At 42.9% G+C, this 24,963-nt stretch overlaps 1 protein-coding gene across 4 annotated transcripts in view; it reads right to left on the reverse strand.

Annotated features, from left to right (window-relative positions):
• The window catches only part of TBC1D2B (TBC1 domain family member 2B), a 32,955-nt gene extending 8,818 nt beyond the window's left edge, over positions 1-24,137 (reverse strand). The window contains exons 1-11 of one of the 4 annotated variants that reach the window (XM_072345670.1): positions 23,951-24,137; positions 22,141-22,231; positions 14,405-14,558; positions 10,904-11,069; positions 7,487-7,644; positions 6,457-6,683; positions 5,106-5,498; positions 3,756-3,866; positions 2,854-3,047; positions 1,732-2,226; positions 77-194 (exon numbers count right to left, since the gene is read on the reverse strand). In XM_072345670.1, the coding sequence (XP_072201771.1) occupies positions 77-194; positions 1,732-2,226; positions 2,854-3,047; positions 3,756-3,866; positions 5,106-5,498; positions 6,457-6,683; positions 7,487-7,644; positions 10,904-11,069; positions 14,405-14,558; positions 22,141-22,173 (2,049 nt within the window). In that variant the 5' untranslated portion in view covers positions 22,174-22,231; positions 23,951-24,137. Of the gene's footprint in view, positions 1-76; positions 195-1,731; positions 2,227-2,853; positions 3,048-3,755; positions 3,867-5,105; positions 5,499-6,456; positions 6,684-7,486; positions 7,645-10,903; positions 11,070-14,404; positions 14,559-20,637; positions 21,133-22,140; positions 22,232-23,950 lie in introns of those variants that run through there. The other 3 variants (XM_072345669.1, XM_072345667.1, XM_072345668.1) reach the window with 3 other exon arrangements.
• Between the last annotated feature and the right edge of the window lie 826 nt (positions 24,138-24,963).

Genomic DNA, 24,963 nt, shown 5'->3' on the forward strand with positions numbered 1-24,963 from the left:
GGGCACCAATCAGTTCTGGAACAGCTTCTGACTGGCAGCAGTTTATAGTCAGGTGTTGTTTAGGTAGAGCACATACCTGAGATCCCAGCAGTGTCTTAGTATAATAATCACGAGGCATAAAGACTTCCACTATTGTTACCAGACACCAAAACGCATCCTCCTGTTCCAAGTACAGAAGGGCAATTGCTACCAATCTGAAAATAGAGTTTATTTGGAGAAAATCGTAATAAACACCAGGAAATGCATTAACAGAAATTACAATACAACCTTTCTTTCTGTTCAGAAGGCATAAATGAATTAACTGAATTTAATGCAGTGTAAGATGAAGTTCAGTAACAGAACTAAGGCAAAGTAATTAGAAGTCTGGAAGTCTCAAACCTTCTATTTTGATCCTCAGGCTTTATTTCCTTACGGAAGAAGACAGGTAGTCCCTACATTTCACACAGAAAACTGATTTAAAATATAAACAATAATTCGTAGTAAGTTTACTTCGTATCCACCATGCTAAATTGAAATAATATTTTCCTCTAAAGACTTCATTTTCCAAGATTAAACTTTTTCTAGGAACCTTCTAAAGTATGAGAACAAAAAGACAGAGGAATCCTTGGCTTCCTGTTTCCAGTCAGTACCGACAGGAAAGAAAAAGTCCATGGAAAGACCCTGTGCTATGGATAGTTGTTTGAATATGAAACATTACCTCAAATGTCTTTCACCAAGTCAACTTGTGTTACTGCTGCACATGAGAGGAACTGCAATGCGTACAGCTCCTGGTGTTACACAGCTTAACAACATCATCACACGCTTCCAAGTCTTAAGAGAATCAAGTAAGGAGTCAATACTTAATTTGCTTTCAACTTCTTTAAGTACACCCAAGAGCTTAATTAATTTTCTTAATTTCTCTTTTGTCAAATGTCCATAAATTAAATAAGCAGAGAGGAAGAAACAAAGCAAGTGCATCCATTGTTCTACAGTTTGCATGAGGACTTTTGGGCAACGTTATACAAAAAGTAACAAAGCCGACAAACAGAGAAATGACTTAAAAGCTCCATGATGCAACTTGAAAACAGTTCTTTCCAAATTAAGTGAATAAGTAAGAAACACTGAGTCTTAGGGTAGAGAGAGCAGCTTTTTAAATACGTTTCTTTGGGTGTGTCATGTGTCTGAATTCTTCTTCAGTGCAAACCTCAAACAATGCTGCCCTAGATAAAAAGTCTCTTACCCTATTCTGGAGCAAGCTAACATCTGTGGAGTTATACCAAGGGGACAAGAGCAGCACGTTAGACTGACTAACATACCTGTTCCAGTTAACACCTTCCCTCGTTACAGACTTCAAAGCACTGAAACTATTTCAGCAAACGCCAACTGCGATGACTTATGCTTCAAATATTTCTTAGCCTTCTAATACCAGGATTGTCCATAAAATGATTACTGCAACTTTAACTGGACAACCTACAGCTAAAGTAGCACGTTTTCTATCAGTTAATACCAGTTCCAATTCTTTTGATCCCCTCTTTCTGATTTCACAGATTTAGTGATTTAAGTTTCCTTTTTTTTTGTTTTATTAAAATAACAATGTGGTCATTAGTTATTATAATATTGCAACTTATGAACGCAGAAACCACCAAGAAAACTGCCGTCCAAAAGCCTCTCGCTATGTATGTGATTTGAAACTGTATGGTTAAGGAGTACTTTCATCACACACTGGTATCTTTGGGTTCACAAAAGCCTTACCTGTTGAGCCCTTGGCAATACCCTATATCAGGATTTCTCCATGAAAAGGCCAGCAGCACATTTCGCAGCTTCTGGATCCCTTCAGATGTGGGAGAAGAATAATGTTTGTTGTTTGGCAAAGTTCTCAGTAGATCCAACTCTATCTGTTTAGATGCAGGATTTTGTTTTTCTAGGGCGCTTTGAAGCAAGGTTTGGAAGTACTCGGGAACAGTGCTGTCCTTGAATTTTTTAACGTGGAGATTGACGCACCATTTCCACACCTTGGAACGATGTTCATGTGGAATTCCCGATCGAATAAGATTCTTCAGTTCTGCGCAGCGCATCATCTCTCTATTCATTGTACTCGCAAGATAGTTTTCCCATTTTACCCCTGTGGAGATCTCCCGATTTTCACTGAGGGAAAGAGATCTCAGGTCCAAAGCTCGAGATTTTGCTACTAGTTTCTCTTCCTCATCATCCTCTGGGACCGTCTGGAAACCATATATATCGTATTCACTGGAAGGGAGGGAAAGAAAAACAGACAAACAAACAGGCTCCTAAAGATGTGTTCAGCAGTCCCAAAACTCCCAGACTCCTGCCCTGGTGTTACTTCCTTGCAATGCCTCTCACACCACTCTCAGAAGTTTTCAGAAGTTTTAATGAACAGCTACTACTTGAATATCTTCCAAGGTGTGTTTTTTTCTTTAATATTTTGAAATCCAAAAGTAAAGGAGTTTTGTTCCCACATTGCAATATACAGCAATATACAGATTAAGTGATTTAAAAGCAGGGTCAAGTTCCAAATGAGTTCATCCCTTCAGCAGCTATACAACAGTCGAGTCTAAATTTCATGCCTTATCCCAAACTAAGAATAGAATTTATTTACGTGTCCAAAAGGATTTCAATGTTTAACTTCTTATTTGTGATTGAAAATACACTCCTGCGTGTCTGTTCCCTAGTGTTAGAACCAGGCCCAGTGGTCAAGATACAACCATTTTCTCAGATATTAAATAAGTGATCCATATAAGTGCAAGATAGTCTAGCTGCTCATGACAGAACTTCCTTTATTGCTACAAATGATAATGACATGGTCACAAAGTAATTTTCATTCCTGTTCATACATGTTTCTTTTAGTAAAATTACCTGACCAGGTGTGGTTTGAAAAACGCTTGCTCTGGCTGCTCACTGGTTTCTGCTTTCAGGGCATCTTCTAGTAACTGGGTGATAACTTCACGAGCAGGGCTCTGCTCCTCAGAGCAAACAGGAGTTTTCACTTCTTGAAGCAAGATCAAGTATTTACTTTCTATCTGACAGAGTTTGGCTTCCAAGCTAGTATACTGCAGGGAACAACATGTATTATTTAAGGCATGTCTTCAGGAATTCAGTTTGCATTACATATTGATTAAAGTAAATTTCTTCTGATTGCTTATGATGCTTAGAAACATTTAAGTCAAGAACATTCATCGATTCCCAAGAAACAGAAGTACATCCTACCTTAGCTACAGGTATCCTGCCTTAGCTATGGATGTGTGCATGCTTTCTTAGCTCTAGGCAATGGAAAACTTTGTCATTTACATGCAGCTTCTCTACACTTCAATTCTGCTTTACAGAAACAGACTTCCAAAATTACACTCACTGTAATTCACTGATCCTTCATGCTCTGAAGGAGAAAGCTCTACTTAGTGACGTATCACCAAAACGAAACACATCAAACACAGTATTATTCTTTCACATGTATTCTCTTTCTGCCATAATTGAAGTTACTGCTACCGGTTTTAGAAATGCACGTGCTTGTAGGTATAAGTTCTTTAAACAATGCACTTCTTAACGCTATTTTCAAGTCCACCACATTATTCAAGAATCCAGTCAAAAAGATTGGTCTGTAAAACTGTGATTGTGCCACTTTAACACACCTGAACTGCATCACTTCTGTTACACGATTATGTTCTGTTACACCGTTATGTTCCTGGAGAAGATTTACAACTGAATTTCTGAAAACTCGCTTTAGACATGGCCAAAATGAGAACACGTTTTGTGAGTCTGACCTTTGCCTGCCATTCTCTCTCTCTTGCTTCTGCATTTCTTCGTAGAGCAGAAAGTTCCAAAATCTCCTTATTTAAAAATTTATTCTGGGTCTTATAACCCTGAAGGCTGTCCTGTTGATAAAAGAAAGCAAACTGGATTTTTAATAAAGGCACCTTACAGATAACAAATGCCTGACAGAGAAAGCATACCTCAAAACAAAGACCAAGCAGCTACTAATAGGTATACTAACAGCTACTAAATTATTAGGATCAAATCAGGTGTTATCTTTAGCTTCACAGAAGTCAAACACACGAGGCCAGATACGAGCACGCAGCCTTGCACAACAGAAGGCAGCTGGTGACTGCTTGCAGTCAAGAGGCAGGAGCAGCCCTACCGTGCTGCCCCACTGGGCAGAACAGCAACATGCACACTGAGCATGCCAGGGGGGTCATAGTGCTGTGTCAGCCAGAAGCACATGCAGTAGAAGAAACAGGGGCAAATATCCCTTGGGTTTGGGTTATCCTCACCAGTCCTCAGTAAAAGAACAAGTTTGATGTCTGTCTTCACATAGAAATATAAAATGTTAGCAATAAGAATTCCTCAGCTCACCCACGTGGCTCCAGGCTACAAAAATTACCTATGAAACTTGTGTCTATGGGATGAGGAACCATCTAACACTGTGCCATATCTGTGAGCTCTGCTTTCCACTAATACCACTGATTTCTACAGTTTCCGTTTTGTTTTCTAAAATTTCCAAGGTTCATACACAGGAAATAAGTCTTTTCATGTACTTCAAATGCCTCATATTCCAAATGATTTGAAACTTTAACCTATTTGGAACAGAACATTTACCCAAAGGCAAGTAAGCAAGTTAAAGCAAAATGAGTAACTTGAGTAACTCCATTAAGAACCTCTGATACATTCACTGAGGTTGGCTGGAGGAATAAAGTGCATGGGTAATATCACTGGAAGTACAGATCCTCACACTCTATTCTTTTGTCCTCTGCCATACCACATGCTCTTTGTTTCCTCACTTTTGATCCTTTTGGATGGCTTTCCTCCATGCTAGTATTTTCCTCTTACCCTTACTTCTTTTCCTGCTCTTTTGATTCTCACATCACTCTTCCTCAACACCAATGATTAATTACCAAAGTATGAGACATTGTACTACAGCTGTACAGACCAGCTCAAAGCATAGAAGTTGCCAGACAACAGTTCAAAGCGTAGATTCCAAGCAGAGAAAGCCTCAGGTGATGAATATCTTGGAGAAATGCTGAAGTGAACTCCCCAAACCATACAGCAGACTAGCAAGTAGTTTGTATAGGCAGCAGAGATTTCCCTATCCATCAAGACAGAGACATTGCTCTTACTTTTAGTCTGTCCAGTTCCTGTAGTTCCTTATTAACACAAGTGGCCATGGGAGAATTTACTGATCCACTTGGGGAGGACGAATTGTCCTCACATTCACTGAGCTGGCGAGACAGTTTCATGATCACTTCATCTTTAGCTTGAATCGTTTCCATCAACATACCCAGCTGCTCATTGAGTTCTCCGACTTTACATTTCAGGTTCTTTACCTCCTGCTGAAGACTATCTTTTTCCAAATTTAACTTTTCAAGCTGATTGTTGAGACCCAAAATCTGGTCATCTTTTTGGTGCAACAGCTCTAATTTGTCTTTGGGAACCCCTTCACAAAGACGGCTTGCAAAGTATTTGTCATACTGGGAAGATCGGACCGTTTGCTGCAGAAGGCGCACGAGTTCCTGAGAATAAAAACAACAGCAACAACAAAAAACTGAGTTGAAAAAAAGAACAGAAAGCTGTAGAATTTTATAACAACTCAGAAATGTAATGCCAAGCAAGAGAAAAGGTTGAGCTGTTTAGGTTCTTGGTGGCTTGACTACAGTACAGATATGGGAAAGATAACTTAAAAGCTCGCTTCTTGACCACAGATGATGCAGAAAAGATACGAAGGAGGAAAAGAACACGTGCTACTTGGCTACATGGACAGTCTTGGCAGGTTTGTTTAGAAATATCCTGCTACAAAACCAAGTAATTAACTCATTTGCCACAAGGGAGAAAAAGGAGTCTCTGTGGTCTTCACAACAGACAGCACTGACAACTTGCAACTTTTTAATGATTTATTGCTTTGTTTTTCGTTTCTATCTTTTTAATGCATCCACTATTTCTACCACTTCTGTCTTCCACCTTGTCCTTAAAAGAAAAAGTACAAGCCTTGCTGTCCATGGGAACACTCAGGTCCAGGACCAGTACAACATTTACTCACGTCCATGAAAGATGCTCACAGATCCACAGGGATACACACACAAAAGCAGTTATGCTGAAAACCCTGCTTGCATCCTTGCTGGCATGAAATCCTGCTAAGTCTTTCAAACAACTAACAGTTTTCTGTGCACTAGATCTGATTATCTGCCAGGATCTTCCTAGACCCTGCTAAAACTAGCTTCAGAGAGGAAGAGACATAAATAAAACAAGTTAGTGAGCATGGTACACATGACAGATTTGTCCAGAGATCTAATCTTCAACTGATGTAAAATCTGGTCCTTGTTTAGGGCTTTCTGTAAACAAAGATTCATTTAGCACCATTATTTTCTAACAACCAACTAGCTCTTTATGTATTTAGATGGCGACAAAGGGTAAACTAACAATTACCAGCCAGAATCATCTGCATCTGAGCACTCTGTCTGAAAGCTTAATTACCTTTTGGCTCAGAAGGTCTTTCTTCAGCTTTTCCAACTCTTCTTGCTGGCTCTGGTACTTCAATTGCAGCTCAGAGACTAGTTTGTTGCCATTACCAGAATACCACTCTGTTGGAGATGAGTCGCTGCTGTTCCTGTTTTTGCTTGATCCAATCATGTCTTTCAGCGGGCGTCTCGTTTTTTGTGGAATGCGGCCAAAATCAAACGGGAAAGCTGAACTAGTCAGTCCTGCACAAAGAATTCCTTCTAGTTCAGTTCACTTAATTAAAAGGCATTCCTAAGCACTCAAATTTCCTTTAAAAATATGTTCATTGAGATCAGACTCTTAACATTTCAATAGCTCAATACAACAGTGTTAAACTGCATTCCGAGTTGCTCAGTAGGAAGAAGTTATAGCTCAAACTCTCCCAGCCCCCTCAGAACAATTTCACTCAAATGCACACTTGTGGAAGAAAACATGGACAGAGCTTTGCTTCATTACAGAAGATAAAAGGCTCCCCCAACTGAAGCAAAGTAAACTTAAATCATGATCTGCTTAGAAGTAATTACAGCACACTGTTCTTCATAACATGACTCCAAACGCTGGTGACATGCAAGAACCAGTTGCAATATACATAAGCTACCAGTGCATCTATGCCCCTTTTCTCTACTTCATCAGGGGGTCACTATCATAAGTGTGTGTTAGAGTCTGAAAGTCATTCTACTTCAGTGGGTGACAGAAACAGGTAGCCAAAGGCTTTTCCCTTCATCCTGCAATTCTCCACCCCAAGTGACAGAAGCAGAGAAGGTAATGTTCAAGGAGCCTGAAACAAGGGGAAACAAGAGCTCTTCTGTGTTCTGTTCTATCTGAATGGCTGGAAACTCCCAAATACATCATCCCAAAGTTATTTATAAAATACTTCACAGGGTATTTGGGTACGGTTTGTGAAGAAATGACAAGTTTTCACTTATTTTCTGGAGACACAGATATCACAATGAACTACACGGAAGGAGGGAAAGCATGAGCTCCTCTCCCTTCCTCCCAAGTTTACCTTTATTTCCTTCCGCCAGGTGCTTCCTCTTTTCTTCCAGGGCCATGGAGTCCTCCAAGTCTTTTGGGGTTGCATCCAGCAGCTCCCACTCTTCACTTGTATAAAATACACTCCTGCGGTTTTCATTATTTCCTTTTCTTAAGGAGGACATGGAATTCCTATGATAAACACAGCAGAAAAAGTGGCAAAGATTTCCCTGCTGTGTATTTCATTTCATAAAGTGGTTTTTCAAGACAATCATTGCTGTTGAAACAATGCCAACGATGAATAAGGCCAGAGACATAACCAAAACCAAATAAAGGCTCAAAGAAAACAAAGCTCGTCCTATGAAATAATACCTGCTACCAACTGCTGTCTGCTTCAAAACAGAAGAATTTTTTTTACTGTAAGTTAATATTTTGGAAAGGTCCTTTGAATTATCCTCTGTTCTACCCCCGTTATGGCAGGGAGGAAAAAAAGAAAGATGAATTAAAGATTTAGAAGCAGCATCTCTTTTACTGATTGGTTCTTTCAGCTCAGAATTTCAGGGTAATGGCCAACTATTAAACAGACCAGCATGCAATTGAAATACATGTACGTTATCACTTCATATTCTGTATTAACATCAAACTCAGGATCACCCAAGGGACCTGCTGCTGCTGCTGACAGTCTCCTTAGCAGTTTTTCCTTCCTGGAACGTTGCCAGTTCATCTGCAAGAGCATTTCAGATTCAACCTCTAAATTCCAAACAAATAATTTTATATAAAGAACAATTTTTCCACAAACAAGATGAGATTCCGCTACTCATCTTCCCCCACAGCCATCGTGCTGTTAGAAATGCTTAAGTCCCCAGTTATATATGATCCATAGTATTAGCACTGCACTGTATCATCAAGCTTTTCTTCAATTAAAGAGGATTCCACATCAATCCATGTGAACCAGCCTAGTGTTTTAGATAAAAAGCCAGAAAGAAATGTTTGGTATCTCCACCTTTGATACACAGCCCTTCGAGTCAGAAGCCCACAAAGATGCTTTCACTTTGCCAGCCCCATTCTCTCTTCTTACTGTGCAAGCTATAGGCAGAAAGCAAGCTGCATTGCACCTCTGTGATCAGTTTGTGATCCAGTCCCATCTGCGATCAGATGACAAATATCCTGCCAGGCTGAAAATGAACTCCAGGCTAATTGTTATGCAGTGCCCAATTCCTACAGCCTGGTTAACTGATTAACTATCAAGTACAAGTCAAAAAGTAATTCTGAATGTCATCAGTACAATTATTTTAACCAGAAATTGGAAGAAGTGACAGATATCGAGTTACACAACACCTTTCATTTTCTTCTAGCCTTCTTAGCAAAAAAAGATCACAATTTCTGCTAGGGGCAAGGAGTCCCGTTTTATTGTTTACAGTCAATAGATCAAATTAAGCGATCAACATATCACCCAGGACACCTTCAATTATAACCAGCTGGCATCTCTCCAGCTATTCTTTGAACAGTGCTTACAGTGCCTGTTCTGCTCTTGGTCAGCTTCTGTATATAAAACGTGTCCAAACACCACCTTTGGAAGGAGCTTGAGGAACCACAAGAAACAAAGTCATACGACTTCCAGGAAACCTTCAAAAACTGCTGTTAGACCCAAGAATAATCACAGCTGAAGCTGAATTTAGTAAAGCTCTGACACAGAATTGTTATTGCACCAAACTGGCACAGCTTCATTGCGTTCTATTAGATTAAAGCTAACTGAATTTAAAATATAAAACAACACACATTTATGTTCCTATGCACAGTATGACAGGTATAATCTATCTACAACTTAAACATATGATCTTCTACTGATTCTGTATTTCTAAACATTTGGTTCTAAGTCGTATTTTATCATGATACAACTTGAGGTAATTACAGTACAGTACTTTCAATTCTGAATTCTACACCAACAAGAGATGCAAGAAAGTGATAGCTTTAAGATGGAAAAGGTCAGAGTTGAATGTCTGTGTATGCCAATTACACCTGAAATTATGTATGCCAATTAGCACCTGAAAAAAGATTTCTAAAATGAAGAACAGAACCACATTCTGCTTTAGGTACTGTAAGTGTGCGTGTAGCTTAACTCAAAGACATATTCTTCACCTCCTTCCCATTACTAGTTAGGATTTAAATGCTACAGCAATAGCTTCTCAAGCAAACACATCATAAATGCACTCAGGAGCAAAGGTAAGTCTGTCAGTGAGACATACAATGGGTACTTAAATACATCCTCCTAGCAGTGTAGGAAACTGACTGTATTAGAGATGCTTCAGTTCATTCTCTAACACTGGGGTTAAAACTAGTCACTATCAATAGCATACACACACCTTCTGCAGGGGACTGGACAAAAAAAAAAACAACAAACCCAAACCATGCAGTGTGAAAAAGCTTCAGTGTATGACAATTCCTTACAGTCTTATTTCCACAGATCTGCGTGGAAATATCCAAACTGTTAGGATTGCAGCCATACAGAAAAAGGCCAACTCTTTGATGTTGTGCTAGAACATCTGCTGGGCCACTGCCATGATGAGCAACTCCCTCCAAACAAAAGGGCTTCCCAACCCCACGTCCGCTGACAGCCTTTCTGTTGTGTTAAAAAGAAACAGCACAACACACCAACCAGGCAACACTGAAAAGCTTACCCTGACACTGCCCTTCTAGCTAGACTTCCTCAAAGAACATCTGCAATTCAGAAAAAACAAAATCAAGAAGAAAGTTTCAAAATATCAGACATACTCTTAAAATTATCCTACGTAGCACAAATTGCTTCATGGAATTTTCCTTGTATTACGACCAGATGTAAAGGTCTACCACAGCAAAATGTCTGTGCAAACCCAAGCAGCCACACAAGACTACGAAGTGAAACACTGAAGCAGGTCAGATGGCGACAGGTCATCCTTAGTAGGACTGAAATGGTGGTTTATACAGTCACTTAAAATTAAAAAAAAAAAAAAATGCACCTCTTTATGACCTTTTAGATCTCCATGTTCAACAGGTAAACTTCAAAAGGGCTTAACTCCACAACACTGATAAGTAAATGTTATTGGCAGCTTAAGAGGGATGTGGTCTAGTTACCAAAGCCACAGCTCTGCTTTATGAATTGCTCTGTAATACCCTGTAATGTTCTTTGAGTAAAAGCAGAGGGCTCACCTATGTTGGCAAAGCAAAGTGTAAAAACAATCAAGGAAGTCACAAGCAGAAGAGCTGAAAACCACTAGGACGGCTTTCCTTAAAACAACTGATACTGAAGAGTGAACTCTTTAAGAGCAAAAAGGTACAATGTGGTTTTACTGTTGTACAGAAGGAACCTACCACATGCTCAGGAATTCAAACTACATTCATTTAAATTTGATAGGATTTCAGAAGGGAACCTCCTCTGCCAAGCAACTATCATTCTCCCATGTCATCGACTTACTTGAGTTCAGTGCTCCATTGTTTAAGTGAGAAATTGATGGCACTTGGTTGGACTGGCGCAGGCTGGGAAGCTGCTTGCTCCCCTACTAGGTCTGTTGGAGACGTCTCCACAGCTAGAATATTTCTGGCTCTCTCTGCTGAAGCATTTTGGCTTAGGATACTCAAATCTGTTAAAAAAGAGAAAGAAAGAAAAAAAAGAAAAAAAAGAAAAAGGAAATCTTTTAGTAAGTAGAAGAACAGCAGAAGCAATACATTACTGAATTATGAGCACAGAATCACTAAGGGTGGGGGAGAAGAAATCCAAAACCACATCACATGTCTGTAATGTTTCTTTCCTGAAACAGTCAAAAGCAGTGTAAGCTATCATGAGCATAATAAAGTGTGCAAGATGAAATGAATGTAAACTAACTTGAACATGTAACTAACTTATTTGCTATCTTATTTGCTGGAGGCATTCAATGCCAGGTTAGATGAGGTCCTGGGCAACCTGGTCTAGATCCTGAACTACTGGGTGCAAACCAGCCATGGCATGGGATTCAAACTGCATCATCTTCAAAGTGACTTCCATCCCAGGTCATTCTCCAAGCCCAGCTCCTTTTCTTAAAAGCCACATAACGCAGCGAACACTGGAGGAACAGGACTAGTTTCAGTTGTCTTCAAATAATGAAAAAAAACCCACCATTAAGCAGTCAGACACCTGCAACTAGTTTAACATAAACAGCAGGGGCTGCTCTATTATTCGAGCTGGTGAAAAACAGAAAGTACATTAGAAAAATATCAATTAAGCTCACCAATCACAGCACAGCAAGTCAGTTAAACAGGAGTAGAGAAAAGTGACCCTGAAGGAATACGTTAATAAAAGTGACCCAGGGTTTAAGGATGGAGCTCAACAGCTTAAGTGGGTGAGAAAGTTCATCTGCTTTTCATACTGTCAAAAACACACAAGGAGCAAGGCAAAAGGAAAAAAAGGAGTTAGTTCCATTATTTAAGCCAAAACAGGAAGGGACACAGCAAGAACCATCTTCCCAAAAATCTCCTGCCTATGAGGACATGCAGAGCAGTGCCAAGAGGAAAGAAAAACAACCAAAAAGCCCAACATACAACACATAGCAGCTGGGCTTTGTTTTTAAATCATGGACTGATATTCCCCATGCCCATACCTCCTACAGTGAGCAACAAGGGAAGATCAATATGCCTATTTGTGAGTGTCTTAACAGGTATTTTAAGAATAACAGTAGTTGAAAGATGAAAACTCAAGTCACAGCTAATTTTAACTCTTTGATACCTGTGCTTTGGAAGGTTACTTAAGGTACAGAAGGACTAACTAATAACATTACTACAGGCTCTTTGCTAAGAAGGTCTACAGACTAGGTAACAAATCCAGTACAAGATAACAGAAAAATAGACAAAGCTGTGGTAAGCAACTTTATTTTTGGACTTAAATCAAACTTCTTCCCATTCAAAATGCCACCAATAGCACCTGTACCGAAGCACAAGCAAAAGAAACCAACTTGTATGCTCCACTATGAAGTACTGGATTCAATGACTGAAGTCACTGAATGCACAATAAGGGTTTTTGTTGTTGCTGTTTTGTTTTTTTTTTTTAAACAAGACATGTAGATTCACCATCAGCTTGAAATCAGGCCCTTAAAAAGACCCCAAAACTACAGGAAACCTTTGCAGTACCTGTTTAAAAAGCAAGAAGAATCATTCAGGGCTTTTCCACTCTCCCCAACACTTCAAGTGTTCCACTGATGTTAAAGTCATCATTGTGATCTGTCCTCAAAAATGAGATGCTATGGATGCAGTCAGAAACTACACATAACGCAGCTTAACTGCAGCTGTCCTTAAAAGGGATGTGCCTTCCCAGCCCGTGTATTCCCAGACATTTCTTGCAGTGGATTTAATACACTGAAAAAAATCACCAAGAAAACCCAGCCCAACAAACAGTGAACACACACCACCCATCACAGTCCTATAACAAATTGCTTAACTTTATGATTCAGCAAAGCCCAACCAACAGCTTGGAAGAAAGAAAGACATTAGGTCAGTGATCCAAAGTGATGGGCCTTTTACACCTGCTTTTCCTGGACCCCAAGCAAAGCAGGAATGAGCACAGTATCTACACAAGCAGTAGAGATATCAGATGCATTCACACCACTGGAATGCTGAGGAAAATAGCAGAAGGAACAGATGTGGTGTCAAACCATACTAATGTATCTGATCCAATTATCTGCTCCCAGAAGAGGGCACTCCAGTTTCTGCTACTCTAACTTCCATCTTCAGCTGCTAAACCTTGCTCCCTCCCCTGGACCAGCTCTGCAAGTCACCTGACTGTATAGTAAACATATTCCATTCAGTAATCCAGCTGGAAACAGAACAGAACAAAACCCAGCCCTCCCTCTTGGCTAAGCTTCGACTTGAATCAACTCAGCACAGCATCAGACACCACAAACAATGCAAGAAAGTCTGACTAAGTGCCTAGCAGAGTGAGAGGCTTTTGGTACAACCAGAAAGGCTCAGAAGAACAAAACCGTGTGACCATTTCTGGCAGCAGCAGCAATATGTGTATTTTTGCAGCACGTGGTTTGAAAAGCTGCTAATCAAACGGGCTGCCACCAGAAAGGTGATCTCAAACCATCCCACTCCACATTCCCACCAACTCTCCCATGCTAACCCCAGCTCTCATTTGTCCCTGAAGTAAACTACTTCAGGAAGCTTTGCTAGGCCAAAAGCTAACCTGGAGAAAAAGCTGTTCTCTGGCTGGGCAGCCCCTCAAGCAGTGGGCAGCTATTAGATCAGCACGGGGGAACAAAAGGCTGAGTTCCTCAGGCCAGCTGTGCTTGAGCAAGCAGTCGCAAGCAACTGCTCTCAAATGAAAGCAGCAAACTGGGTTAGAGGACAACAGAGTCTCATGGGATCTGACATGGGAGAGCACAGAAGGGAGGGGACAAAGGCATCTTAACATTCTTTTGACTATTTGAGCACACTGAAATTAATAAAACATAACCTTTGCTGAAGAAGTATGTCTGACCTCAAATCAGAATCTAAACCCCAAAGAGCTTTACTAATGTGCTTAACTTGGCAAAGAACAGGATTTCTTAATGCAGTCTTATTTATTGGTAACAGAGATAAACAAGCAAGCCATTTTTGTAACAATCCAGGAATCAAACAATTCAGAAATGTCTCAGCAATGAAGACAAAGCACAGAACAATTCATTCAGCACACTGCTACATTTCATGTGTTTGACACCACTGTAAAATCCATTTTTAAAGAAATCAAGGGGTTTCAAAAGAGAGAGAAAACCACACATCAAATTACACTTATGCCAAGTAACTTCAGCAGCACCAACACATGCAAAGGTTAAGTAGTTACTTAAGAACAAGATATAACAAAGAACTTCCTGACACTACCCCTCCACCTTTCCTCCACACTGTTTATTGTCCATTAACAGATATCAAACAGAAACACACATCATTTTCACTCAGATTTTCCACCTACCGGGACTGTCTTTGGCAACAAGACCTTTGGAAAAGTCACTTGGTGTAGGAGAAGTCCGACTGTCCCTTTTGGCTGCATCAAGGTTGTTACAATATTCCCACCTCTTCTGCTGAAGTTCCTGAAGCCAGTAGGTCATATCCTGACGGGTTGCAGCCTGCAGCACAGAGAAGCAGAGCAGTAATGAGATCAGTCCCTCTCTGGTCTCTGAATTCACTAATTCCAAGCACAATACAGAAAGCAGCAACCCAGATCTCTGCTGGTCTGCAAATTACGATTATCCCAATCCAGGATGACCTAAAGGAAATAACCACTAATGGACTCAACACACACTGTGCACGTACCCTGACTTCCATACCAAATCCACCTTCCCATAGTAGTTGCAAGCATGTTTTTTTTCCTCTAGTTTCAGACTCAAGCAATAGGGAACACAGCAGAGTGCTACATTTTGCACACAAAGCACTGTTCAGACACAACTTCAATCCCACATCACAGAACAAGCCCCATGCACAGCAAAATTCCTGTTCTCCTTACTTCATTTTCTTTGCAACCAGTAGAAAGCAACAACATAAGAAGGTGCTGCGATGCCACCTAATTTTGTAACTAAACCTACTCACTGTGTTAGCTGATGGTACCATCATCACCTTCTATAGGGAGGGTGTATTAATAATACATACAAACATCTAATCTACAAGCCTACATCCACTATAATGACATAAGTCAAACATCTTTAAGCTAAAGTCTGAATCACATTTGCAGGAGTCATGTCAAAATGTGTCAAATCATGACCTACAGATACCAATAAGAAACTAAATGATGGCAAACAGGCATTGCAGGTGCCTCCATCAGGAGTTATTTTTGTTACAAAATATACACTCAACATCCAATCTAGAACAAACACTCCACAGTGGTAATATGACACGTTGAGAAGTACAAAGTTAACACTGTGAACAGACACTCACCTGAGTCCTTAGGCCTGTAAGGGACACAGTATAGCGGGGAAATACTGGTGGGAGGTGGATGGTTGGACTGGATGGTCTTGGAGGCCTTTTCCAACCTTGGTGATCCTATGGCCCTAAGCACACACAGGGCTTAGCTTTCAGCTGGCCTTTCTCCTAACTGCTCCCCAAGTGCCTGGTGGCATTACTAATAAAAAAAACCGCTACCTGGGCAAATGACTGTTTGAGCTTCAGACAAACTTCATTTCTAGAAGCTTCCTATTCTGTTCATTACAACTGAAAAGGACGCCTACGGACGGCAGAGCTGCAAAAGAATGAAGGTGCCGTTTCCTTTGCACAGAAATACCCTAAGTGCTGCATAAAGCACACAAATGGCACAGATTCATCTTCATTGCTGATATAAGAACACTTTTGGTCTAGTCAAACGGAAGATCCATTTACCATCACATCTCAACTCAGAGCAGCTAATTTCAAGACAGAGCATTAGCAATACAGCAAACAAGAAGCGATGCTGCCCCAGGGCTTCAGCAATCTGCAATATTAGCTTCTAGCAATCATAGAGACAGGTTTTTACTCTATAATTTGGCCTTCTGTACCCAAACAAACTTTAAGATCCACACATCCCATGGTAAATGGCTCCAATGCACCATTCAAGCAAGCTGGTCAGAAAATCAAGATAGTAATTCCTGGAGCTGCTGCTGCAGATCTTCTCAGCAGATCAAATGCACAACACAGCACAAAATACGGGACTCTGAAGCAAGCACAAATAACACAAACCAAGCAGTGAAATAAACCAGCGACACATGAGGACACTGCAGGTTCACCTCCCTCAGTTGGTATGATGTAGGTGTAAGCAACACACACCTACTCCAGAACAGAACTTCAGTCTATTTAGTCTTGCCTGCTCACAGGTACACAGGGGGAAAAAGCACTTGCCTTAAAGGAGAGAGGGGGAGAGACCAGTTTAAATGGGTCTGTGAGGCCTGTCAGAAAGTGCCAGAGAATCAGAACACTGCTAAGCCAACCCACACAGCCATCACGGGCACTTCTGGGGAGACCAGCGCAGTAGGACCTACACAACCCACACACCCAGCTGCACTGTGCAAAGCATATGTGCTTCCCTTCCACCTCCAGTACCAAAGGATTTCCTCTGGAGGTCTGCCCAGCAGCAAGTGTCCATTTCCAATACAGCTGAGAACCTATACTTCCTTTAGAAGTGCACACTTAGGTTTTACCATGCTCGAGCTCAAGCAAACCACTGAGTCTTCAAAGAGCTTCCACTAACACAGGATGCAACATGTAGGTGGTTCTCTCCGCTACCACAACATCACTAATGAGGCAACACAACATACACCTACAATTAACTTCTGACCATGACTAGTTCAACCTAATGAGTCCCGCTAACATCCCGTACCGTTACCCACTTGCTAATGCTGCTTAGTAAAGACAAATTTCCTTGGAGCTGCGGCTTGCTGTTGCTTTCCAACTCCCATTTACACCCATTCTCTGTTAGACAGCAAAATACAAACCCTTTTAAGCAATGGCACTGACACACGGGGCTCAGCAGGCACAGTCCTGCAGTGTAAAATAGGACCACAGTGCACCCTCAGTCTCACCCTCCCTGTTTTAAGTCATTTTCTCCAGGACTGTCACCCTGCTGCTGCAGCCCACTTGTTGCTTGACCTTCCTTCCTCCAAATACACGGCCTTCCTTTTCTTTTTGATGGAGATTTCCGCTTCCTTTGAACACTTTTGGCTGAGTTTTATGCAGGTATCTTAATTATTTACTTTACAAGTTAAAGAATGATAAGAGAACCCTTCTGTTAAGATGGCCTCCTGTTTCAATACAATTGTCTTTAAAGATCACATTGTTTGAAATTGACCACATTTTTTCTTTCCAAACATCACACGGAAGGCAAGTTTCCCTCTTCCCCTCCTCTCAAACAAACAACAGGGAAACATACAAACACTTGAACACAGCCATTTCACCTGTGAGAGAAGGGAACTCTCCCACGCCTGCCCCATTTTCATGGCTTCTCTCAGTATTTGGCTGCTGGCCACCATCTGAGGCAGAATGTACAACCAAGAGCCACGCCGACCAGCCCTGGCAAGGAACCTTCAGTTGTACTCAACTACTGAGTGGCTCTTCAATGAGACAGAGCCACAGCAGGCCAGTGACATTTCAAGGCATCTTTTGCAGGAAGAAAACCACCATAAATGGAATATCAGGAAGGATGCAGGAAATGTCACCTCCGTACAACACATCCGTATCTGCAAGACGACACCCATTAGTTTTGACAGGGTGATCCCCTCACAACAGAACATGTCCTGAAACAACATAAAGAGCGTTCACAGCTTAGAGATGTACGAAGCCTCAGACATACAAGATTGTCATCTGAACTGGAATTGTCATCTGAACTGGGGTCTGACAAGGAACTGCCATTGCCAACTCACAGGTGGCAGCAGCAGAAGGGAAGGTAACTAAAGAGAGACACAGTTCCGGCTGTTTTTCAATGGAAATGATGGAAAATGGTTATCGTTTACTTAAAACCCTCCGCTCCGCACTGCATGAAGGATGCTGCAGGACCTGCTACATCTAACCTAAGACCTAATGAGGTTAGCTCCTAAACCAAGCTACCATAGCTCTTAACATCACAAAAGGTGCACAAGCGCTCTGTTATTAACCACTGCCTTAAAGATTACTGACAAACTGGAGTAGAAGCTCCCAACTTGCTCTAGTTTCAATCTAGTTTCTGATCCTTTCAAGGACTTAGGCTCCAAAATGCACTGCATGGAATATCGACTACTTTGCCACTATATCTCCAGAAGGGTGCTGGTTTATCTCTTTAATTAGTCTGTGTCATTGCCTCCGACTCACCCTTCTCCACACAGAATTCAACCATGTGAGCAGACACAGAGCATCACCCCACCTAAGCGTTCCATTGCTTCAGAAGCAAGTGAACAACGCCGTTGGCCACAACAGACACTACTTTACAAATGAGGTTAGGAACAAAACTTGCTTCAATTGCTCTGAAGGCTACAGAACAAGATTGTTTTTTGTCAGGCTGCTATCAAACTGAGGAACAAACCACAAGCATATCACACTGTCCTCAGTTCCCACTAAATCACAAAGACTGAGCAATCCAGATGATGAAATCACTACATTAACCAAAAAATGAGGCATTATGAAGAAATAATGCATTCCTGAACAGCACCATCACTGCAATCTGGAATTCCAGTTGCTTATTTCTTACTGCTCTTCTCAGCTGAGAAGACGCTGAATGAGAAAGACCAGATCATGAGATCTGGAAATTCTGAACAAGCAGCAAACTGAGGAAAATAAGGCATGTGAGTTAGAGGGCGAAGGCAACATTTCATTTGATTTTCTCCCTCGTGCTCTGTGTGCAATGTTTTCTTCATAAACGAAACCACATTTGTTTTCAACAGGGACTGGATCAGACAGTGGTTTGTTTTTCCTGTCCCAAATTCATTCCTATTTCTAGCCAACTTAGCTACGGTGTATTTTTATAGGCCCTCAAGATCTACCACGCTGGGTAGAAGAAAATTACTTCCAGCCCCCAAAGCTAAGGCTTTGGATTCAGCCCTGGTGAACCACACAGCTGCTGAAGGCCAGTTGGTCCCTAACATCTCTTGTGTTTTTCCCTTGTTCCTTATTTATTATGTAAGTGCTTATGATGTGATACCATTTTTAATGGCAACCACTTGGCTCCTTCAAGGCAAGTGTTGAAACAGTATAAGGGGTAGAAGACACAAAATTACTTCTGCATGTTACACAACCGACCTTGGCTTTTCTCAGTCTCCATAAGGGAAATGCAGAGAGCTTCAACTCACACCAGTTCTCTCCCAAAGAGTACAGCAAGAAACCATCAAGGAAAGGAAGGGCAGAGTAATGTCCCAGACTAAAACGTACCACAAGAAACATTAAAAAGGAAACCTCCTCTTGCTTATGCTTGTGCATGACAGCTGAGGTCGTTGTGAGCCCTGTGCCTAGGGCTGCTGCTGCAGCACTGCTGCACACGGGTTACTCGTGGCACTATGTGCCTTCTTGGAGATTTCCATAGCAAAACAAATAACAGAAATCACTCACTAGTAGCTAAAGAACAAACCAACCAACCCCCAAACCAAGGCTGCTGTTTTAACTTCTGCAAGACGAATGCCCAGAGTGATGTGGTGGGCTCACAGAAAGTGACAAAAAACTTTGATTATGGTTATAGAAGAAAAAACAAGTTGTTTTTACAAGTGATTACATGCAGAACTGCTGACTGCATCACTCGGCTTTAACCAGCTATACTTATGATGATCACCACATTAGTTTTCCAGTTGGATAACTTACTCTTCAGCACGGTCTGTCAATGATTCCTGATTGTGATAAATGCTCACAAGTGCTTACAGCTTGGGGAAAAAAACAACTCTGCAATCAATCCCATTGTGCAGCGTCAGCAGCTACGATCATTGTTCAAATCTCTGCTGCTAGATGAGAGTATCAGAAAGATCTCTTCCAGCCCCCCAAAGGAAGTTCCCCTGTTGGATTTTAACAGCATTTCAGGTTCTTTATAACCACGTCCTGGGGAACTTGCTGCAAAAGAGAGCAGTTCGTGTGAAAGCACATGAAGATATTGCTCCTTGAGCCGAGTGTGTGCGTGGAGAGCAACAACAAGTAATGGATTCTCAGGAGCGTATATTTCTACTTATCAAGTGGAAGAACTTCTCCACTTACTGTGTGTGTGTGTCCGTGTGACCCCGAGCAAGAACGAGTCAGCCTGCCCGCTGTTTAGTCTGCTGCCGGCGGGCTCCACACGATAACGGCCTCCGCTATCAGGAAAGATCCTCCCTCCTGTTCCTTCCTCCCCAAGCACACACGAAGGCTATTGCCACGCACCAGCTATTCAAATCACGCGGCGGGCAGCGAGCGGCAGCCCCAGGGCTCCGGCCAAGGCCCGGCTGCGCCCCTCGGGATCGCTGTCCCGCAGATCCCGCCCGAGCCAGCCGGCAGAGCAGGGCCTTCCCTGCAGGACAGCTCTTGGGGAGAAGCTCGTTAAGGAATCAATGACACACCGCTCGGGGCGCCCGGCACCGCGCATCCACTCCGCGTCTGCCAAGTATCGTTTCTGCTCCCGGAAACCAGCCGCCGAAAGGCAGCGCAGGAAGCCCCGTCTGGAGCTGGGAGGGGCCCGTCCGAGCGGCTCCGAGCGGCCCCGGGAGCCCCGAACCGTCCGAGCGCCGCGGGGCCCGCGCTGGGCCGCCCGTCCCGGCCTACCTTCAGCACGGCCACAGCGCCGCCGGGTCCGTGCACCTCGAAGGCGGCCGCCTCGTCCCCCGCGGCGGCTGCGGCGGCCTCGGGCTGGTGGTAGCTGAAGCAGGCGGAGGCGATGTCGATGTGCCCGAGGGGCAGCGCCTCCTGCGGCCCTTTGAAGTAGTAGAGGTAGCAGCGGCGCGGGTCGAAGACGAACCAGCGGCTGCGGAAGCCGCGCAGAGGGCCCTTCCCCGACAGCTTCTGCAGGTAGCCGCACAGCTTAGGAGCGCCGGGCCCGGCCTGCTCCCCAGCCGGGCCCTCGTCCCCCTCCGAGCCCGCTGCCGGCATCTCCTCTCCCCGCCGCCGCCGCGCAGGGAGCGACCGGGCCGGGCCGCGCCGCCTCACGGGACTTGTAGTGCCCGCCCCGCCCGCGGCTGCAGGCGGAGCGGTGGGGCCGGGGCAGACCGAGCTGCGGTGCGCTGCCGCCTGGCGGGGATTGCGGCACGAGGGCTCGGCCCTGCAACGGGAAATCAGTGCGCACACCGCTGCCGTGCCACGCCCCGCCGCCGCTTTGGCCGCTGTCTGCCTCCTACGGTATTGAGACCGGGCTCGTTAGCTGTGTGACCACGTTAGGAAGTATTTGGCACAGCGTGGTCTTGCCTACGGTCAGCTTCAGCCCTGCTCTCGCTTTGCGTGGGGAGCAATCTCACATCGGGGCTCTCCGGCTCTGGGGCTGCAGCTGTAATGGAAGGAGCCCTGCTGCCCAGCAGCCCAAACCTTTGTGCAGCGCTCCATCACACTCTGAACCCTCATCCCTCTGCCCATTGACAGGCCTGTTGAATTCCATCCCAGCTGCTACTATTTATGGCACAAAACCTACAGAGCACACAGGCAGCAATAGGAAAGAACCTGCAGCTTGCAGGTTTTAGGTGTGTGATGATTCCAGGCTGAACTGTGCATGTTTTTCTGTTTCTCTGAACTCGTCCCACTTTGGACTGCAGGGAACTTCCACGGTTAATAAAGAACCTCTAATGCTCACAGTGAAGAGATCACAGTACACATTCCCCGTAATACTTAAAGTTGGAATCAACAGCCTGAATTTTCACGAATAAAAACATCAACATCAAATAAATAACGAAAGAAAATGATGTTGAGCTTTTGGAACAGGTTCAGAGGGGTCATAAAGACTCCCGGCGGTTGGAGCATCTCTCTTATGAAGAAAAGTGGAGGGAGCTGGACTTGTTTAGCTTGAGAAGGGAAGCCACCATGAAAGGTTTGGTGTCAGTGTAGTTGCTGCAGTGGCTGGAGCTGATGTTTGCAGTGGTGTTTTTGTAAGGACTGTGCTATGTATGAACTGAGTTCTGCCAGATTGGAAGTTCTCAAAGTATCCAGAAATCCTAAACTCTCAGAAGTTTTCTATTCTGTGTTTTTAAATCCCTTGATTATTTTTTCCAGTAAAAAGTAACTATGTCATATGCTAGACAACATTTTCATCCTCTACTATAGAATATAAAGGGTATAAAGAACCTGAATATTCAGCATGGTTGTCCTTGGTTCCATTTGGATGTTGATGTAAGGGACTGCAGTTCTTCACGTCCTCGTCTCTGGACTTCACCTACTGATAAGAAATGTTTCAAGTGAGGAAACAGGCAGCATTCTGCTAGCAGATGAAGCTGCTACATTACAGAACTCGAGGCATGGAATTCTTCCCGGTGAATTCCCACGACAAGAAGCATGACGCACCAAAAGATTAAATGTTGCAAATTAGGGCCAGGCACTTTTATTTTCTTTTTCTCAGATTAAAAAGACTGATTCTGTTCTGCTAAAAGCTGGGAGGTTTTTTGGGAACGTGGAAAATAAGCAGGGCTGATCCTGCTTAGGAGTGACCCTGACAAGTCGGGTTTCTCTCTTACATTCTGCACAGCGTATTCCTCTCCAAACACAAAGCATTTGTGATCTTCTCATAGCATCATTCTCCTCCTCAGCAGGTTTGTGCCACAACAGAAATCACAAGTGGGAAACACCGAATCCCTGGCTATCAATAATCTCCCAACAACTCACAGAATCCATTCCTGAGCCCACAAAACTTTTGCTCTCAGTACTTCTCCTTTTTCAGCTTGCTGCTCAGCTTCCTTACAACACACAAAGCAGGAGAATCCCCTGTTTTTTACAGCTGATTCATGTAAACAAGTTCCCCTTCCTGGGGACATCAGTTCCTTATTTAGTATATAACCTTTTTCGAAACAGACCAGATGGGGAATGGTAAATAACAGGAGCACATTTCTAAACTGCTGCAGGAAACATGCATGGAAACAACACTTACCCTCCTTCCATTCACGTCCTCATGTTTGAATGCACAAGTGAGATAGGTGACATTCTGCTGCTAGCAAAAGTCTGGCAAACAAATACAGCTACATCCCAAAGATGGGATTCCCCTCCTGCTGAGAGGTGCTCGGACGCCTCAAACCCTGAATCGCACAGTGTCAGTCCAAACATGCACCTTGAGATACAAGTTAAACTGTTATTTTTATTCTATTCTAATAAAATATTTTGCCAGTTCTGTGTGACTGTTGATGCCAGGACAAACATTTTCAGTCTCCTTTGAGGCGGTTGTGCATAGAACTCGCACACAACACTACACCATTTCAAAGAGTGAATGGTTTTGGCCTACCGTTATTTAAACTCTTTGGAGATTAGGAACCAAAATCTTCCACAGGAGACAAACAGGCAAAAGATCCTCAAATTAGTGCTTCTGGTAATGGCAGAACCATCCTCCTTCAGCTGCATCACACATCATTCTAAGTTTCCCTGCCACCGCAGTGCCCACGAGGAACAACCTATTACTGCATTTCCAGAACAAATTCTTTCCTTATATACAAACAAGTCAGCCAAGAGTTGCAGGGTCTGTACATTTTAATGGATGGATAGTAGGATTTCGTGCCATTTTCATTCCCCGGGATCACTCTGTGACCAGTAGGTGGTGCCCCTTTCCTCTTTCGCATTCTACCTTTGAGGTTCCTTCTCCAAATGGAAAGAGAAGCAAACCTCGAATAAACATGGAAGCTTATCTGTATTTTCTGATTCAGCTGGAAAGATCTACTTTAACTTAGCAGTCCCAGCTGAATGCACAAAGTACTGGATCCATTGCTTTCACTTTCTGTTGCACTGCATCTTATTAAGAACACTATGAAAAAGCAATAATTGCACATTTCAGGGTTGATTTGTAGCCACACATCTGTAACCTGACCCGTAAGGTAACCCACAGAAATTGGTATGCACGTAGAGGAGAGACAGTCAATAGAGAGAGACCCCTAATGAATATAAAAGCCATAAGTACCTCACTGTAGCAATGAACAGGACAATCCAGACACACGTAATTGTTGGCTCCACGTAGGTCCATCCTGGCTAGAGATGGTGACAAAGTTTGATGGGGATGCTGAAGATGACGAGCAGATGAATTCACTGCACTGCTGACAGAAAGAAAGATAAAAGATCAATGGGCAAAAGACACAGAAACAGTGAGGCTTCATTATTTCAGCTTCTTACTGTGGAACTTCTTTCCATGTGTAACTCATGTGGAGAACCCAGGAAAAAACAATAATGGGGTCCCAAAGAAAATAAAGACCAGAGTAGATCATAGGGCAGACTTTAACAAAAGATTTTATGTAACCCTTCTCTAATTTTTTTCATATTACATGGAAGCACCATGTGCTACAAGGATTAGGAAAAATCCAGTGAGTAGAAGTTGTTCTATATGCACTATCTTACAGGGTGAAAAATGACATAGTAGGCGCCTACTTAAGGTTGCTTTTCTTCTTTGTACAGGCAGCTTAAGTCACATTGGGGTGAAGAGTTTAAAGATGAGCCCAGACATACACTGGAAGGACGTCCAGAACCACTTTTGACCATCAGTCCAATTTTCTTAGAACAGGAAAGGAAATGTTTTAGAGTCATCCTGCAAAACAGGAGCAGAGAGAGAAAACGGAAGACAAAACGTACAATCCACAGTGGAATACTTCATAATTCATACCCCTTCCCTGGGGTCAGAAGCCTACCTGTGCACTGTCAGAGTGGAGGGAGGAGAATGCTCTGGAACTCTCATGTTCAGTTTAATCCACACATGGATTATATGGCACAGCTGAGAAGTCTCTTTGCTCCAGCTTCCTTCTTGCAGTACTGGCAGAACAGCAGGTGTTGATGTTGAGCAAATCCTGCAGTGCTTAAACGTTAGCTGTAAGAATTCCATCCCAGATGCTTCAGAAAAGACCTTTTCTTCTGATGTGGACCATGTGAGGCTTGGTATGCTTACAGATATTAGTTAGAAGTTACAACAGATGGTCACGTGAGCTA

The sequence above is a fragment of the Excalfactoria chinensis genome, chromosome 10, assembly GCF_039878825.1.
Source record: "Excalfactoria chinensis isolate bCotChi1 chromosome 10, bCotChi1.hap2, whole genome shotgun sequence".
NCBI classification, from domain to species: domain Eukaryota; kingdom Metazoa; phylum Chordata; class Aves; order Galliformes; family Phasianidae; genus Excalfactoria; species Excalfactoria chinensis.